This window comes from Rhyacophila brunnea, unplaced genomic scaffold (assembly GCF_057557595.1).
Source record: "Rhyacophila brunnea isolate RB1 unplaced genomic scaffold, BYU_Rbru_1.0 scaffold_11, whole genome shotgun sequence".
Taxonomy (NCBI): Eukaryota; Metazoa; Arthropoda; class Insecta; order Trichoptera; family Rhyacophilidae; genus Rhyacophila; species Rhyacophila brunnea.
Genome location: NW_028232763.1, coordinates 1,865,022 through 1,885,936, shown reverse-complemented (window position 1 = coordinate 1,885,936; position 20,915 = coordinate 1,865,022). Strand labels below are relative to the sequence as shown.

Here is a 20,915-nt window from a genome sequence, read left to right as displayed (position 1 = left end):
TACACCCACTTTTATGTTGATACGCACAATTATGTATATGTTAAATAGCGACAATAATAAAAAATTGTAAGTATGACAAAACCACATATTATTAAATGTTAGTATGCTTGAAGTGTAACAGCGCCGCAGGCGACATTTTTTTACTATTAGTGTATGTTTGTGATGTGTGTTTATCTCACTTGGGTGATCGATCTCTCACGCCGCCCCCCCCGTAAGCCCAGGCCCCCAGGCTAGAGGCCTGTCAGCCCCCTCCCCCCCCTTGTGGGAGCCATGACCTATCTAGATACTTGACGTTATAAACATCAGTGGAGATTGATCATCACTCGCCTTTCAATATGAAGTAGATTCTTTAATTATTTTAGTTTTACTTATTTTACTTCTACTTAGTAGAAAATCTCTAAATGTGTTGCAGTGTATAAAACCTTTCCAAATGGTCGCGGAACACCTATTCAGGTTCGGCGGAACACTGGTGTTCCGCGGAACATAGTTTGGGAAACCCTGTATTAGACGATAGCTTCCCTACTAGTTTCCAAGAGATGGCAGTGTGTGTACAATATATTAAATTATTTAAAATAATCGACCCTGGCTAGTATAATGAAAGTAAAATAAGGAATTTTAGAGCATGTAAATGCGCTTGTGGCGTACATCCGGTTACAGAAATTAAATAAAACAATGTTTAAACATTTTTATTTGTCACAAACCTGAAACAGAATGATAATGAAGCATGTTGAAAGAATTACGTTTCAGTTTTCAGTTTCTTTGTAAGTACATATTTTTAGAATATTGGGGAGTCTCCCCTGTTTGGTATCATCAGAATTTTTTGCAATTAGAGAAGCGATCACGTCGGCTCGAGGAGAAAGTGAGTGACAGCTGCCATGATTTGGATGACCTGTCAGGACACCGCAATAGACATGGGACCTATTTAATATAAACTTTTATGACTTCTGAAATACAAATATTAAATCAATGAGAATTATATTAGAATGATAATGGTATGCATGACGAAATTGCTCGCAGAATCAATCTGGCATGGAGTCCTCGTAGACTGGACTACGACCCACTTTTGTAACACCATTCCAAATTGCTTTCATTTTCGACATAGTGCTTTTTTCAATCATTTTCTTGTTTTGATTTCAGCCTTGCATCCAACTTTATAAAGAATGCTTGATTCGTGATAAACAAATTCGCTGACCACTTTTTTATTTAGATTTTATACTATAATAGTTAAATTAATGCGTAATTTATTATGCTTAGCGAAACTTGTTATTAAAATCAGCTAGTTAAATTATATTTATTCAACATTCCATTTTGTCGAATATCAGTTGATTATTTGCTATGTACTAATGCTCTTCTAATCAATAATTAAACAATAATAAAGTATTGTCGGTGTATACAACCATAGCAATGTGCGAAAATTCAATTCTTACTTTTTTTGTGAACGGAAAGAAGGTCAGTATAATCATTTATTTTCTAAGTGCCACCTAATTCATTTTAATTCCTAAGTTTGATTGCAAATCAACGAAAAACAGGAAGTAAATGTTTATATGGATAGAAATAGCAATCACCTACCGCTCGCGTGGAACAGAATAAAATTCAATGAATGTTTTGTAGGTATAGAAAACAATAAAATTATTATCAACCGTGTTAAAAGTCCATCCAAGGATCCACTAAAAATTTATTGTTAATTTGTCGGCATTTATAATTTTAGTAACATGCCTCAGAACATAAAATAACAGAAAAATATTGCCGAAAGTCCCCCTGTAATGTTGGTATCTAATACAACTGTTATTTTATTTAAGTATTTTTTTTACCATTGCCAAAGAAATGCCCACAATTAATAAAGTCATCCAAATGGTCAGAATGTCTTCTAAAATCTTCCAATAAATCTTTCCCCATTATTTTAAGGAACCTCCAGAATATTATATAATAATATGCGTGTATAATTGAATTAATAACTATTTTTTCAGTGCGTAATGTGAATGTCAACAATGCTATTTTTATTTGTTTTGTTCTTCTGTAATTTGACTTCACGATACTGTTTTTAAACTGGAACATTGCAAAAAACCCATGCACATATTTCCAGGCTTAATTTTTTGGAAAATGTAAACTTATATATAAGATTTTGATGAGTTAGAATCTAATTTCGAAATAATAGGCATATCCTGGATTGAATTTGTTAAAATTTTATAATGGCCCGTTGCCATCTATGAATCAGACCTACAGGTCTATTCTTAACGGTTATCACTTTAGGTTAGCAAGATCAACATAACCTACAATGTTATTAGTTCGTGTCATTGCGATTGCAGCAAAACAGTTGGATCTTGCGTCTCAATTCTCAATATGTAAAATTGACATACTCTGTCTCGTTCTCAGAGCTATTTCGACCAAGCGAGGGGCTGTTAAAAGATATCACCTTTTGGCAGTTCAGATGGTTAACTTTTTTACATAATTAACCGCCAGATTACGTAAAGTGATAAATGTGATATATTTATCACAAACCTATAGCTCCTTTTTGATGTTAAGTGATATGTTAGAATAGGCCTGCTACTATTGTTAATTAATACGTTGATTAAAAAATTACCAAATATGATCATCAATATCAATGAAATTTGAAATAACACCTCTGATTACTAGGATATTTCAGCATGATTAGTAGTTTGTTTCTTTAACGTTTCTACATTCATTAATAAAATGCATAAAAAAATTAAATCAGCATCATCAATCATTTTAAACAGCTGTGCAATTCATTAAACCAGTGTTGAGTTTCATTGAGGAACATGAAATGCTTGCTTCGTCAGAAACTTGGTTCCTGAATTTTTCACAATCTGATTTTTTTTATGTTGTGATAAAATCATTAAGCATCAAAATATTCATAAACCTTATGGCACAGGCAACATTTCGCAAAGGGCCTTCAAACCTGTCAGAAAATAGAAAGAAATAAAACCTTAAACATATCAGTATATACGTTTATCCGTTACGCAAATTAATTGAATGCATTTAAAATAGCTTTGTAAATTGTGTTTAAAAAAAAAAAGAATAAGTATATGTGTTTACCAATACGTCGCTATAGATTGGTTTGTCGAATATCCGTTTTTGTCGAAATCGACCTTTGGATGCAGAATGATTTTTTGTATCTAAATGGACCAGAACCATCCTTATCTTTAAATTGCTTTGTAAAAACAACATTTTAATCCATTCTATGCCGCAATTAGTTAATTGATAGTAATTAACGTAAGAATCGGTGTAATTAAGGCGTCCAAAGACGCTCTGGGCACTTAACCGGTTAAATACCTTCATGTATTTAAATATAGGATAATCACATTTGTTTTTCGTCTCCTGAACATTTGACATTTGGTCTATTCGACAAACCAATCTACAGCAGCAAATAGTTAATTGGGTTAATTTCTATCGTTGAATGTAAGAAATCTGTCAGCACCCGGGGTCTTCGATTACCTTAACTTGAGTTATGTTTAGACCATTCTGACAATGTATATAATATACACATATTATTATTATATGGGTCTTCAATGAAATACTGCAATTTTTTGGAATAATACAACAGCCTACATTAATATTATTATGTATCCCAGATTTCATTTGTTTTATAGTATTTTAACATAGCTTGATAGCGAGGTCAGAGGACCTAGTAAAATAAACACTATAATAATTTTGATTTACATAATATTATATTGTGTATTGACATACCTATCCTGATATTTGCAAACCGGTTGGTGCAAAAAGTATTAAAAACAAAAATTGTTTACATTTACGTAATTTTGTGTTGTGATTTTCTTGCTAATTTACATAACATGTATTTTTTATTATTTAAACTTCATTTAAAATATCATAATGTATGAACATTGGTAAGGTATCAAAAAAATTATTGTAACTTATAGAAATATAATATTATTAATAATATTAACACTATCGACCGAAGGTACTTGATGGAATTTGAATTTAAATTCTAATGGATCAAACTCTGTACTATTCTATTTAAGTCGTTTTTTGCGACCCGGGTTTCGCCTTTCGGCATCTTCAGGCGTCGTGTACACACAACAAAGAGGTACACCTCTTGATTGTAGTATTTTTATTGTTTATAAAGAAGAATCATCTATTATTAGGTTTTTGACGATTTATTATAATAATATGCTATCGAGTGTATTGTTATTAATAAGATAGGGTTTTTACTAATTAGGTTTTTTACTGACACTTCAACTATTCATAATTTGTTTATTGTATTTTTTGTGACCTCTGACTAGATAGGTAGGTGATGGAGTTTTTACCTACTTTATTATATTGATTTACTATTTAAGGTAGAGTTAAAAGTGTTCGTTGTCAGTGTGTGTTTACCTTTGGTGAGTGTACACGACGCCTGAAGATGCCGAAAGGCGAAAGCCGGGTTGCAAAAAATGACTTAAATGGAATAGTACAGAGCTTGAATCCATTAGAATTTAAATATAATATTATTGAAATGCAATAATGTGTTATTTATATACACTTATATTCTATATTGCATTCATAGCATTATATCTTCATAGGTGATTGAACCAGATCCTGACCCAGAATGGACGTTACTATTTTACTTGAGGAGGAAGTTGAATCTGTGCGGTACGAAATTGGGCTGTGCAGAGGGAGGATGCGGCGCCTGCACCATCATGGTGTCCAAGTACAATCGTCAACAGAAGAAGATCATGTATCCTTTTATAATAGACAATACATATTATTACCAATTGTCATCTCTTTTTAATTATCTCTAAGAGATATCTCAATGAATGCTAGGTTTGACATCTAAATCCTAACTTTAAGGGCGGACGTGCTCAGCGTGAGTCAAAATTGAGCTTTTTTTCTATTTTCAAAGCATGATCCTGGACATACCTTAAACGTTGTAGATAATCTATTTATATAATTTTGAAGCCTTATTATCCGTTATATTTATTTTAAATATTTGATGACTGCATAAAGTATTTTTATTACATAAAATAGTATTCTTTTAAACCTATCGCTCTAATGTTTTAGAATACAGTCATATTTCAGTACATAAATGTGTAGTGGTGTTAAGATTTTTTACATTTATTAATTTTTAAACGCATTTATAAAACCATCAGTATAATTTATATCGACATTATTATGGTGAAATATTTACGATAAAAAATTATATTGATAATCTCTGTGATCCCAAATTTGACAAGAATTAGGCATTTTATCATTCAAAAAATGGGCAAGATTAACACATTTGAAGATAATTCTAAAGATACTAATTATAAACTATGTCTTTGACCATTCAAGTGTGATAAACATCCTACGAATAATGATTGCTTTATAATAATTATTGACCCAAGAATAAGGTAGTGTTTTTTTGAAATACGCCATTTCTTTTGGCATTCCCCAGTGGTTAAGCTACAACATACGGCTGTAGCCATAAATTGACAAACTATAATTGAAGTAGGGAGTAAAATGATGTTAACGCGCGTGTTTGAACATGTACCTAACCGAAGTTTTTTTTTTTTTTAAACGGTAGCTGGTAGGTACCTACTGACTTCACAAAGCTTGGATTTTTTACATGCAATTTCAACCATATGCGTGGATAATTTGTCAATGTTGTCAGAGAAAACAGCAATTAAGTACTTAGACATTTAACTAGAGTCATAAACGTAATCCGATCCCGGCGGCATAGGTCTAGTTAACTGCCCGGTGGGATTTTATTGCTTTTGATTGTATTGATTTACGATCGACACATTTACAGTTTTGTTGGGTATACCAAAGAAGTAGCTTGTTATTAAAGTGAATAAATGTAATTCAACCATATGCATAGATAATTTTTCAATGTTGTCGGCGAAAACACCAATTAAGTATTTAGACACTTAACTAATGTCATAAACGTAATCCGATACCGGCGGCATCCTGCCCTGTCAGATTTTATTGCTTAGGGTCGAAAATGATCGACACATTAACAGTTTTAAGAAAATTTTTGACAATATTTTTGCTTGGTATACTCGATAAGTAGATTGTTATAAAAGTGAATAAATGTACGGAGAAAATCATAAATTAAAATGTCAACGAATGTTTCCTCATTACATCCGAGATCTCACTATTTCCGTGATCGTAATAACCGAGTTCGACTGTATATTGTAAAATTAAATTTTCTTGTGTTATTAATCTAATTAACAAATTTCTAATAGGATATAAAAAATCTGAAAACATGGTTAATAATAATATATGGTTATATTTTAATTTATAAATTATTGTTTTAGTAAATAGGTACATTCAGATTAAATCATGGACGTTTTACATCTGAGTGCAGCACTGCCTGCCCTCGATGTTGGCATAAGTCAACAACGTAATCAGTAAACCAAAGGTCCTATTTTGTATAATTTTCTTTCATTTAGTCTCTACCTCTATAGAGAAAGGTTTTCTTCAACATCTTTGGTATGAATCTTTAAAGGAGCTAGTAATCCTTGATCCAATAAATTTAATACGTTTAACATCTATAAAATTGATGTCCTTAACGTACTCTCACATCAGCCATTTGGCAGTAAACGCATGCCTCGCTCCCGTCTGTTCCATGCATGGCTTAGCCGTGACGACAGTTGAAGGAATTGGCTCCACAAAAACACGCCTCCATCCGGTACAAGAGCGCATCGCTAAGGCTCACGGATCTCAGTGTGGATTCTGTACTCCCGGAATAGTCATGTCTATGTACGCCCTACTGAGATCATTACCGAAACCTTCGTATGAAGATTTAGAGGTCGCTTTTCAAGGAAATCTATGTCGATGCACAGGATACAGACCCATCATTGAGGGCTACAAGTCTTTCACTGAAGAATGGGAAAGGAACCAAGTAGCTACCACCAACGGAAACAATATTTGTGGTCTGGGAGAGAAGTGCTGTAAGAATGGGGGCAATGGATATTTTGTAGATGATGATCCGCAACAAACTTTCGATTCCAGTCAATTCAAGCCCGATGATCCATCGCAGGAACCGATTTTTCCACCGGAATTAAAGATGTCATCCGTATATGATGAGCAGAAATTATTTTTCAAAGGAAAGAGTGTCACGTGGTACCGTCCGACGTCTCTTGAAGACATTGTGAATCTGAAGAGTCTCCATAATGATGCCAAAATAGTCACCGGGAATACTGAAATAGGAGTTGAAGTCAAATTCAAAAATTGTATGTATCCAGTCATCATTATGCCAAATCTTATAAAGAGCTTTAACGAACTGGAAGTGACAGATAGTGGACTAAGAATTGGAGCTGCTGTCACTTTGACTGATATGGAGACAAGTATGAAACAATTAATGAAAACTCTTCCTCCTTACAAAACCAAGATTTTTAAGGCGATTGTTGAAATGCTCTACTGGTTTGCGGGAAAACAAATCAGAAATGTTGCATCTGTAGGTGGAAACATAATGACAGGAAGCCCGATTTCTGATCTGAATCCAATATTTTTAGCAGCCGGAATTACCCTGAATCTAAAAAGCAATATCAATGAAAGAAGTGTTATTATGGATGAATCGTTCTTCACTGGATATAGAAAGAATATTGTTCTCCCTGATGAAATTTTGGTATCGATTGAAGTGCCATTTACAAAAGAGAATCAATATTTTAAAGCATTCAAACAGGCCAAACGTCGTGAAGATGATATCGCGATAGTCAATATGGGATTGAATGTTCATTTTGAATTGACTACTGGAAAAATATCACACATTGCAACAGCTTTTGGTGGCATGGCGCCTATCACCGTTTTAACTAAAAATACAACCAAAGCTTTAGTGGGACTAGTGTGGAATGAAGCCATGCTCCGAAAAGCTTACACAAACTTATTGAAAGATCTTTCCTTGGATCCATCCGCCCCGGGTGGTATGATTCAATACCGACGATCTCTCACATTGAGTTTGTTCTTTAAGGCTTATTTAGAGATTACTCAAGAATTATCAGAAGTTTTATCAAACGTCGCTACTGTAAATGACTATGATAAGAGTGGAATAGGTGGCATTGAACATGCTGCATTAAAAAGCTCTCAATATTTTAGTCTACCTTCTGATAAACAATCGCCAATAGACCCTGTGGGACGGCCTATTGTGCACGCATCTGGATTGAAACAGGCGACAGGAGAAGCAGTCTATTGTGATGATATGCCATTAATAGAAGGAGAACTCTTTCTTGCTTTCGTTCTGAGTACGAAAGCGCATGCCAATATTGTTTCCATCGATCCGACAGAAGCTTTAAGAATGGAAGGAGTTCGCGGATTCTTTTCTGCAGCAGATTTAAAAGGAGACAGAAATCTTATCGGCACATACATACATGATGAAGAAGTATTCCGATCAAAGACAGTCACCAGTCAAGGTCAAAGTTTGGGAGCGATTGTTGCAGTAGATCAAATCACTGCCCAGAAAGCAGCTAAACGTGTTAAAGTCATTTACGAAGAGTTGAAACCTCTTATAATAACTATCCATGACGCAATCAGAGAAAATTCCTTTTATCCTGCTACTCTAAAAATATGTGTCGGAGATGTTGCAACAGCATTCCAAAAAGCAGATCATGTAATCGAAAATGATTTCCATGTTGGAGGACAGGAGCATTTCTATTTAGAAACACAAGTCAGCCGGGCTGTTCCCAAAGAGGACAATGAATTGGAATTATTCAGCTCTAGCCAACATCCCTCACATATCAGCGTATGTATTTGTTCAATGCTTGACATTAATTAATATAAGTATTATATTTTGGAGTCGTCTGTTTCTATTGCTAGCTTCTAACTGCTGACGTCCATACATGGACATCTAAGTGACCCAGGATTTTTCTACGCTCTATTTGTTATAGATTTTCTGATAAACTGTTAAACAACTAGTGCAATACAAGTATCATTCTGCGACATCCCATCATTAGGATAGTTCCATCAACTTTGATTTCATGACGACTTTTACCTTTCAACCTTATTATTTATTCGACCATGTTCGATCCTAATAAGATCACATGGGCTTCCACGGAGTGGAGGTTTGTATTAACAGATTTTTGTTTTTATGACAAATGGATGTCAGCCACTTGCTCAACCTATTACGTCCATACTCTGACTCATACACAAATTAAAAAACAATATGACTACTTGGCAGACCCAGGATTTGAACCTGGGACCCACGACGATATAGGCCGACGCTTAACCTAGACAAAAAAAATCAGAGTGTTGAAGCGGAGCTCGGACCAGGAGCACGGATCAGTGGAGCAATGAGGTTTTACCCGGAGCACCGAAAATTTGTAGTGCTCCACTGCTCCGGATGTTTTTTTCTATTATTAAATTTTCATCCTATAATCCGATGAAAATATTATATTTGACACTTTGTAACACTGGAATTATTTTGTGTAATTATTAATAGTGATAAATAACCTCACTTTTTTGACAGAAGAGGCAGATAATAAAAGACAATTTGCTGTCGGAAATTTTGTTTAATAGTATTAATAATGAAAAGTATGAATAATAAACCTTATTTCAAAACTACTTATTTTAAAAATTTTAGCATTTGTATACATACAACACCTATTAAATCTTTTAACCCGGAGAGGAGCAGAGCTGGAGCAAGTATTAGGTCCCGGAGCAGAGCAACTCAAAAAAGGGTCTGCTCCATAATCTAAGGCTCCAATTGAGATGTCCGGGGTTCCAGCCGCTAGCTCAGGTGTCCATCGAACCCCGGATTCACAAAATAAAAAGGATTTATATATGTTGGTAAAATTAAATAAAACACTTAGTCTTTCTCGTGCGGTCTTAGCGTTATATATTTTAATATTTGGTTGGACAACGTTACTTTATAGTCCATTACATATTTTGTTTTTAAAATTAGTTACGCAGGTCCGTACACGGTTTACAAAGGACGCTTACAAACTTTCTTTTTCTTTTTCAAATTCCCCGTACCCACGCCGTCCAGCAAAAAGGACTCTCGTGATTGGCCAAATTTTATCGCGTGATGCTTTTGATTTGACAAATCACGAGGACCACCCCGGCGCAGGCGCGTGGAGATTTTACGTTGCCGGCAAGCGCGGCAAAATTTATTATATATGAATACTTATATTTAGTCTTAAAATTATCTCTTTCATCCATCATCATTTACACTTTTTAAATTTAATTTAATTTATCTTAATTACACCTCCGCCCAATATGTGATTTTCACACACCGGACGAAGGCCTTTACTTATGAATAAAAAAATACTTACGTGGTTGAGCAAGGAATCAGATTAGATGTTTTATGAAGCCGTTTCTAGAGGTCAGGGTTACGTTTCGACTTATAGCTACTAAATGATTATTTTACACCGGGAGAAGCCCGCCTGTAACAGGGGTGTATCACAATGCTCTGAAAAAAATAATAATTTGAAGTAGCATCCGATTGCCAATTAGTATAAAAACTAGTGTTGTTAAGAATGCCACTTCTTCAATCTTCAATCTTCACACGTCATGCTGAAAATGCTAATATATTTTTTATCTACGGTAAACGTGTGCAAGGTGAAGAATACAAAAAAATTATAAAATTATTATAAATAATATATTTACAATAAACTGCATGGATTGATACTTTTCCCAGCTGTCATAATTCGTCAAAACATGTAGGTAAATGAACAAAATGTTCATAAAGTAGAACACAGTCTTCTGTTTGGTAGATGTAGTCCTGCTACAAGCAAACAGGCAATTTCTACAAGTTTTTTTTTTTTAATATTGCAGAAACTAGCCGCTAAAATTCTTGGCATTCCAATTAACAGAATCGTGACAAGGGTTAAAAGAATCGGAGGTGGGTTCGGAGGGAAAGAATCCCGCGGGATGCTTGTCGCTTTGCCTGTGGCTTTGGCCGCCTTCAAACTCCAAAAGCCAGTTCGGTGCATGCTCGACAGAGATGAAGACATGTTGATGACAGGAGGGCGACACCCATTTTACTTTAAGTACCAGGCCTCATTCAACAATGATGGAAAGGTCACAGGCCTTATTATTCACATGTATAACAATGCTGGCTATTCGGAAGATGTTTCACCAGTTGTGAGTAATTAAATACATATCGATCTATATAACGGGGATGGTGAACCTATGGCACGCGAATCTATTATGTTGAAGAGAAAAAAATAGATATAATTTAAAAAATATTTTTTTCACCAAAACTTTTATAAATACCTAAATATATATTATAGAGTAATAAAAATGTGTATTTAAATAATATTTTCACCAATAATATTTATCAATCGATGCGCAAACGGAAACGACGAAATTCATGCATAAATGACAGATCGCATTGTATAAAAAATAACAGGCAGATAATCTTCAAGAATAAGCATTATAATTAATTTAAATTGCATAGATCGGTCCTTAGGTTTTATGCGTCACACATAATAATATTATAACACTGACCTCATCAGGCGACGGGGGAAGTTGCGTCGCGAGAGGATGACTCAACTGATCCGAGAAATTTTCTCATCAATTTGTGCGTAAAGAACCAAACTATGTAGGTATTATAGTAATACTGAAGAATTCAATTACATAAATTTTATTAATAGAATTCTTATTACTATTTTTACATTTTATTCCTAATCGAACTACTCGAAAAACTGTTCAGCACGTCAGACAGTCAAAAAATATTATTTGGGAAATTTTGGCACGCATGCGTAAAAAGGTTCGCCAACCCTGCTATATAACAATGTAAAAATATTAGTTAATTGAGATTACTGACTACAAACAAACTCATGTATCAATAATAATTGTTAAAGTTAAATACTATGTACATAGGTACATAATATTATATTATATCAGTAGCGAAGGTGGAGGTAGGCTAAGATCCGCCATATAATAGTGCACATTAAACTTTGTTAGTCATATGTATTTGTTTGTATTGAACTAAGACTACAATTATTTACAGATGGTGTCGGTTAGTTTATAAAAATCAATTAAACCCTGCCTAAACCAAACCATAATAGTTTTGGTATACTTTGAGCGATACGACAAAATTATGCACACTTTTTCATTCATACTTATTTCTTTTCGTTGGATTAAGGGGGGACATGCTCGTAGAAGGTCAAAATTGAGTTTTTATTGTATTTTCAAACCATGATCCTGGACACTCCTTAAACGTTGTAGATAATCTATTTATATAGTTTTGAAGCCTTATTATCCTTTATAGTTATTTTAAACATTTGATGACTGCATAAAGTATTTTTGTTACATAAAATAGTATTCTTTTAAACCTCTCGCTCTAATGTTTTAGAATAAAGTCATATTTCGGTACATAACTGTGCAGTGGTGTTAAGATTTTTTACGTTCATTAATTTTTAAACGCATTTATGAAACCATTAGTATAATTTATTACGAAATAATTTTTGTAAAATATTCACGATAAAAAATTATATTGATAATCTCTGTGATCCCAAATTTGACAAGAATTAGGCATTTTATTATTCAAAAAATCGGCAAGATTAACACATTTGAAGATGATTCTAAGGATACTTATTATAAGCTATGTCTTTGACCATTCAAATGTGATAAACATCTTATGAATAATGATTGCTTTATAATAATTATTGACCTAAGAATAAGGTAGTGTTTTTTTGAAATACGCCATTTCTTTTGTCATTCCCCAGTGGTTAAGCTACACGGCCGTAGCCATAAATTGACAAACTATAATTGAAGTAGGGAGTGGGCCGTTAAGAATACATATTATTACATATATTGCTTGTTCATTTTTTTTAAATTCATTAAGCCCTGCCTAACCAAACTATAATACATAAAAAATATTATTCTATCTATAAAATATCCAAAGTTATGTATGATTTAATTGCATAATTTTAGACATTTTATATATAGACAAGTATTTGTTGACTATTATTTTTTATTATGGCTTGGTTTCGCAGGGTTTAATTGAATTTTAAAAACAAACCAACACCATCTGTAAATAATTTACAATTATTGTAGTCGTATTTCAATGAAAACAAATACGAATGACTTTAGTTTAGTAAACTAAAGTTTAGTGTGCACTATTTATGGCAGATCTTAACAGCCTACCCTTCGCCATTGTATTATATAATGTCAAATCATAGTTGCAGTAATATTCTACTTTTTTCAGGTTATGCAAAGAGCGTTACTCCATTGCGATAGCGGATATAAAATTCCTAACGTAGAAGTATATGGACACGTTTGTAAGACTCACATGCCGTCAAACTCAGCGTTCCGAGGATTTGGATCACCACAGGCAATGATGGTCATGGAGAATATCATTCGAGATGTCTCTGCCACTCTTTGCAGAAGCTCCCCTGACATTGCTTATCTCAATCTATACAAAGAAGGAGACACCACTCACTTCAAGCAGACACTAACTAATTGTACTATTCGACGGTGCTGGGATGAGTGCTTGGATAAATCCAATTTCTTAGAAAGGAAACGAGAAGTTGATGAATACAACAGGTGAATTCTTGTCCATAATAATTCTAAAAATTCAATAGATAAGTATTACCTAATTATAGTTTGCGAAAATATTTCCAAAGATGATTATTATCATCGATGACACAACGGTCTCATTTCTTCATGACATCTTGTATTAGCTCTATTATCATATGAATAGATTGGATAACAATGATTTTAATAATACATTCTAATACCTATTTCAGAAAAAATCGTTGGAAGAAGCGTGGAATATCAATACTACCAACTAAATATGGAATAGCCATTTCAAAAAAATGGTTGAATCAAGCAGGAGCATTGGTTTTAATTTACACGGACGGTTCTGTACTGTTAACCCATGGTGGTACCGAAATGGGACAAGGGTTACACACCAAAATGATACAAATTACAGCTCGCATATTCGGAATAGACTCTTCCAAAATTCATATCTCAGAAACATCCACTGATAAAATTCCAAACACTTCACCGACAGCGGCTAGCACCGGTTCGGACATAAATGGAATGGCGATACTGAACGCTTGCAATATTATATTAGAAAGACTTGCCCCTGTAAAGAAGCGTAATCCAAATGGTATATGGGAGGAATGGATTAAAGAAGCTTACTTCGAGTGCATCAGCTTATCAGCAGTCGGTTATTACCACACACCAGGTATCGATTACGATATTAGCAAAGGTACTGGTACACCATACAATTATTTTACTTACGGAGTAGCTTGCTCTGAAGTTGAAATAGACTGCTTGACCGGAGACCATAAGTTACGCCGTACCGACATTGTGATGGATGTGGGGGACAGTTTAAACCCTGCCATAGATATTGGACAGATCGAAGGAGCTTTCATGCAGGGCTATGGGCTTTTCACTTTAGAAGAACTGATATTTTCTTCTGCTGGAACTCTCTATAGTAGAGGTCCCGGAGCATATAAAATCCCTGGATTTGCAGATATTCCAGCAGAATTTAATGTTTCTCTTTTGAAGGGTGCACCAAATCCTAGAGCAATTTATTCTTCTAAGGTAAAACGTATATCCTACAACATTATATGATTCATTGTACATAGCAACTTTAATTTTATAATTTAGAAGGGAAGGTTCATCATCATCATCATCATCAGCCTGGATCTATCCACTGCTGGATGAAGGCCTCCCAAGTTGATTCCACTTCTCTCGGTCCTGTGCGTTGCGTTGCCACGTACTTCCACAAAACTTTATCATTTCATCGATCCAACGGCCTCTAGGTCTACCTTAAGGACATTTTGTACCTCTTGGATACCACTGGATGACTAAATTTGTCCAACAATTGTCCCTTCTTCGAGCTATGTGTCCAGCCCATTTCCATTTGAGGCCTTTAGCGAAATCTATTACATCGCAAACCCTTGCCTGTTTCCTTATCCACTCATTACTCTTTTTGTCCTTTCGCGTTATGCCCAGCATGTACCTCTCCATACCACCTTATGCTATTCTAAGTTTCTGGATCTCTCTTTTACTTAGTGTCCATGATTCACACGCTTATGTGATAACAGGAAGCACACACTGGTTGAACACTTTGCCGTTTTATTTATTTAGTTATTTTCCTCTTTATTCCAGACTCTTGGAGCCTGTATGAGATGAGATATTGTTTTGCCGTTAACCTAAAACCTTAAGTATTAAAGTATTAATGAACCTTTAAAGATTATTAAATCTCAGTTTTCAGTTTTACTTTTTTTATTTACTTCTAGGCTATTGGGGAGCCTCCGCTCTTTTTGGCATCATCAGCATTCTTTGCAATCAGAGAAGCGATCGCATCGGCTCGGGCAGACAGCAAGGCCACTCCTCAATTCAAATTAGATTCTCCGGCCACTGCTGCCAGAATTAGGATGGCCTGCCAGGACACTATAACGAACATGGTACCTACCTATATAATGTAAACTGTTTGTTATAAAATATCTGTATGCGAAAGGAAGAAGGTGTTAAGTCTAAAATTGCTTAACTGAAAAGGCGTTAAGTCAATAGAAGATTATTTTCCATTATGTATGGAAACTCTAATGTTTATGTATGAAAAAATATAGTAATTCAATGGCATTGATTCATCATTTTTCACATTTATATGTATAATGGTTCATTTGGTATATTTAACCAATTCATTTTAAGACTTACCGCATTCTTCCTTTCGCTCACAGATATAATCTTTGTTATTAAAATACGTCTTCGTTAATTCCAATATTAAATTAATGAGTGATTTATTAAAATACAATACCGTGTACCAGTGGCGTAGGGTGGAAGCAGGCTGTTAAGATTTGACATAAATAATGCACACTAAAATTTTACGCCCACCATGGCTGAGCACCTTATAGTGACGTGGGTCCCAGGTTCGAATCCTGGGTCTGGCAAATACAGATATTATTTTCCAATTTGTGTTTGAGCCAGAGTATGTACCTATTAGGTTGAGCAAGTGGCTGACATCCTCCTGAAACCTCATTCCATTTTTTTATATTTTGATCTTATTAGGATCGGACATGATCAAAAAAAAACTTTGTCATTCATACGTTACCTATGTGTTTTCATTGAACTAAAACCACAAATTGGAGATACATAAAGTCAGTTAATTTTAAAAATTAAATGAAACCCTGTGTAAACCAAACCATAATAGATAATAGTCAAAAAATATTCATCAAAACTTTAATGTTTTTTTGGAGATGCTAGTGACATCTATTAACTCAATAAATAAATTTAATAACGTAATACACACAATACAGAAGAATTAATGCCAACTCATGGTGATAAAATAATATTTGAATTTATCTACTTAATTAAATGTTTTTTGTTGTAACACTCTGTACCAGTTTTGCCAACTGTCGTTGACAGAAACATGCAAGATAGGGTACAAAACTGAACAAAAATGAGGTAAAAATACTAAAAATCACAACCCATTTATGACTTACGATCTTCTTCAGTGGTCAGGTCTAGTATAGCTAGAATGCTAGGTACATCATCACTGCTAAAAGTGCTATCTTCCAGAGTTTCAATCGTATCCAAAGAGTGGAATCCCCGATGATCATCAAACCGATGCCACATTCCTAAGCACACGTTAAATCTGATACGATTATAATATCACTATAACACCATGAATGCTACTATTGTTTCACACTTTCCCATATAATCAAAATGTTTTAACTTCTTATCACTTATCATATCATACCTACTATAAAATTAAAACAGATTCATATAATAATTTATGGTGAATAAAAGGTTATGCAAAAATAATGTTGCCATAAGACTTCATAGGTACATTCCTATAATACATAATACCTATTCACATGACTATATTTTTATGATTCTACAGAATACTCCGCTATAAAATATTATGAATATTATATGGTTGGGCCAAATATGCTAGCCCTCATTTCTTTCTTCCCACTTATTTCCAAATCCCTTATTTATCATTGTCACAAGACCAGACGAGGAACAATTACGGGTCATCAGGCGACCATGATTGAATAACATTCAGTTAGCTCGAGTGACATCAAGAAAGCGGTCGCGTTGCGAGCTTGTGATAGCTTAGCCGTCGTTAACTACCGAGTGACTCAAAACGCGTATGTTCGACCTTCGTTGCACTAAATTTGCTATGGTTTGAGTGAAAGTCGCGTCTATATCATCCATCCTGAACTTGTCATCATCATTCATCATCCTCAAATTACAGTCCACTGCAAAAAGCGCCACTATTATATCTATATCTTAAAAGTTATTATTGTTATATTATTTCAGTTGGACGAACCAGAAGAAGGCAGCTATATACCATGGAATATTATTCCGTGAGATTCAAAGCCACATTGTACACACAACATTACAACGACGTTATATAAATTGTATTCAAGTAGATTTGACCTCGAGGTATTCAAACATTTCTAGTTACTTATTTGTTTAATGATTACAATATTAAGGGGGGACATGCTCGTCGAAGGTCAAAATTGAGTTTTTATTGTATATTCAAACCATGATCCTGGACACTCCTTAAACGTTGTAGATGATCTATTTATATAATTTTGAAGCCTTATTATCCTTTATAGTTATTTTAAACATTTGATGACTGCATGAAGTATTTTTGCTACATAAAATAGTATTCTTTTAAACCTCTCGCTCTAATGTTTTAGAATATAGTCATATTTCGGTACATAACTGTGCAGTGGTGTTAAGATTTTTTACATGTATTAATTTTTAAACGTATTTATAAAACCGTTAGCATAATTTATTACGAGATAATTTTTGTAAAATATTCACGATAAAAAATTATATTGATAATCTCTGTGATCCCAAATTTGACAAGAATTAGGCATTTTATTATTCAAAAAATCGGCAATATTAACACATTTCAAGATGATTCTAAATATATTTATTATAAGCTATGTCTTTGACCATTCAAGTGTGATAAACATCTTATGAATAATGATTGCTTTATAATAATTATTGACCTAAGAATAAGGTAGTGTTTTTTTGAAATACGCCATTTCTTTTGTCATTCCCCAGTGGTTAAGCTACAACATACGGCCGTAGCCATAAATTAACAAACTATAATTGAAGTAGGGAGTAAAATGATATTGACGCGCGTGTTTGAACATGTACCGTTTAAAAAAAAATTTAAAAAAAATCAGTTAGGTACATGTTCAAACACGCGCGTTAACATAATTTTACTCCCTACTTTAATTATAGTTTGTCATTTTATGGCTACGGCCGTATGTTGTAGCTTAACCACTAGGGAATGACAAAAGAAATGGCGTATTTCAAAAAAACACTACCTTATTCTTAGGTCAATAATTATTATAAAGCAATCATTATTCATAAGATGTTTATCACACTTGAATGGTCAAAGACATAGCTTATAATAAATATCTTTAGAATCATCTCCAAATGTGTTAATCTTGCCGATTTTTTGAATAATAAAATGCCTAATTCTTGTCAAATTTGGGATCACAGAGATTATCAAAATAATTTTTTATCGTGAATATTTTACAAAAATTATCTCGTAATAAATTATACTAATGGTTTTATAAATGCGTTTAAAAATTAATAAATGTAAAAAATTTTAACACCACTGCACAGTTCTGTACCGAAATATGACTATATTCTAAAACATTAGAGCGAGAGGTTTAAAAGAATACTATTTTATGTAACAAAAATACTTCATGCAGTCATCAAATGTTTAAAATAACTATAAAGGATAATAAGGCTTTAAAATTATATAAATAGATTATCTACAACGTTTAAGGAGTGTCCAGGATCATGGTTTGAAAATACAATAAAAACTCAATTTTGACCTTCGACGAGCATGTCCCCCCTTAAGTATACAATGAATTGCAATAAGAAAATAAAAATATATATTTACAAAACTAAGTAGGTACCTATTGTCTTATTTCCTATAGTTGAGTTGTTTTGTGTTTATGGAGGTAAGCATGAACAGGCTCGCCGCAAACTCAAAACGAGTGGGTCTTCATCTGAATGCGGCTAAGACCAAATTCATGTGCAGTGCTGCGTGCATTGTCGCCGACACTCCTCTGCGGTTTCCGGTTTGCCCGTCGAGCTGGTGTCCAGATTCAAATACTTGGATGCCACGGTTGCCGACAATGGTGGTATTTCTAGTGAGATTGGAATCCGTATGGGTATGGCGGGGTCTGCATTCAGCCAACTTGGAGTCGCATGGAGGTCAAAGCTGTATTCTATGAGGACCAAATGTCATTTGTTCAACGCGTGCGTGTTACCTGTGCTCCTGTATGGCTCTGAGGCATGGCACCTTACTAAGCTCCAAAGGTCTCGGCTTTTGAGCTTTGAGAATTAATATCTCTGCCAAATCTTAGGGGTAGATTGGTACGACTGCGTTACAAACACCCGAGTTCATGAGCAGACACAGCAGCCTTCGATGATTGAGGTAATCACGAAGAGACGTTTTACGTGGCTGGGACATGTGGTCCGGATGCCGCCAAAGAGTGCTACACTTCGTACCCTTGTGGCACGGCCTCAAGGGTTCCGTCCCTCCGGGCCCTCCCTCAGAATGAAATAATATTACATTATTGGAGGTGGCAAATTCAAGTTTATTAAAAATTGTTCGCGGAGGCCATTTTAAAAAAATGTCAAGAATATTTTTTTATTTATTTTTAATGCAGCAGGATGGACAGGGCTAGCAAATCTAGCAGGTGCCACTGACTTTCAGATTTACCCCGCCCTACAGGATACGCCCACGGTGGCCACGTGGCTTAAGCGTTGGACTATCACGCCGTGGGTCCCAGGTTCGAATCCTGGGTCTGGCAAGTACACATATTGTTTTTCAATTTGTGTGTGAGTCAGGTTATGGACCTAATAAGTTGAGCAAGTGGCTGACATCCATTTCTCGTAAAAAAACTAAATCTGTTAATTCAAACCTCTACTCTGTGGAGGCCCATATGATCCTATTAGGATAAGACATGGTCGAAAAAAAACAGCACTTTTCCAGAAAGCAGACAGTCCACAATTTGGAAAAAACGAGTTATCTAACAAACTAACATGTTTGTTCTACCTTATGCATAAATCCGCCAGGCAGCCTGCATACAAAAAGGTTCCATTGGGTCTATTCTATACTTATCGAACACTAAAGTGATAAAGTGAAAAATATTATACCACAGAAATGCATTACAAAAATTTCACATAACGCAGAACACGCTCTCTTTGATTTGCAGAAAGCAGCCACAAATCATTAATGTTGAATAATAGTAAGGATGCATTTTACAAGAAACAGCCACAATAACTTGAGCTGTTTCTGCATTTAATTATTTTCGCAAATAGTTGGTCTCCTAATTTTGCCGAAATTAATCTCGGATGACGCTTTTTCTGTAAAACAGTAAAACTTCTTTTTGGTCGTTCCCTCATGACTGAGGATCATGACCACCTTAGAATGTTATCATCTTTTGAGCGACCCTTAATTATTAAGGGTGTTAACGTGCGTGTTATTGCGACCTGTCGCATCCACAAGTGGTTATCAATCAGTCATACTTATTAAGATTATTAGTGTCATATTGTATCGTCCGCGCTGTCTTGTCTTTTAGAAGCAAACATTGGATGCCCCAGATAATTGCATCAATTTATGAATGCGACAGTTCTTCCAGTGGCCACAGGCTTTGCATGACTGCATGTCGTAATATACCGGGAGGAGCCAGTCCGTTGAGAAGGTTGTTCGACACCAAAATAATTCGGGTCCCGACCTTCAGTCATGAGGTTCTGACGAAAACTAAGAAGAAGTAATATTTTATTATTTATCTAAATATTTTGTATTTTTTCTGCTTCTGTGGGACGGTCCCTACCCCATTGTGTGCGCGTCTGAAAATAGACCATTCTGAAAATACTCATAGCATCTAGATCAGACTGTATGATGGGGGCACAGCAAATAGCAAACAAGAAGAATGAGTGATAACTTTAAATGACATTCATTTGGTCATCGAAAAAATTGATAACACAATATTAATTATATTCTATACCTACGAACTTTATACTTTGTTGTG

At 34.6% G+C, this 20,915-nt stretch overlaps 1 protein-coding gene across 1 annotated transcript; it reads left to right on the top strand.

Moving 5' to 3' along the window:
• Window positions 1-1,293: 1,293 nt before the first annotated feature.
• LOC147078277 (xanthine dehydrogenase-like) lies at window positions 1,294-17,331 on the top strand. The gene is made up of 8 exons (XM_085958126.1): window positions 1,294-1,449; window positions 4,539-4,693; window positions 6,523-8,674; window positions 10,705-11,013; window positions 13,085-13,422; window positions 13,626-14,430; window positions 15,132-15,299; window positions 17,158-17,331. The coding sequence occupies exons 1-8, from the start codon at window positions 1,405-1,407 to the stop codon at window positions 17,206-17,208; spliced, it is 4,023 nt and encodes a 1,340-aa protein (XP_085814252.1). The 5' UTR covers window positions 1,294-1,404; the 3' UTR covers window positions 17,209-17,331.
• Window positions 17,332-20,915: the final 3,584 nt, after the last annotated feature.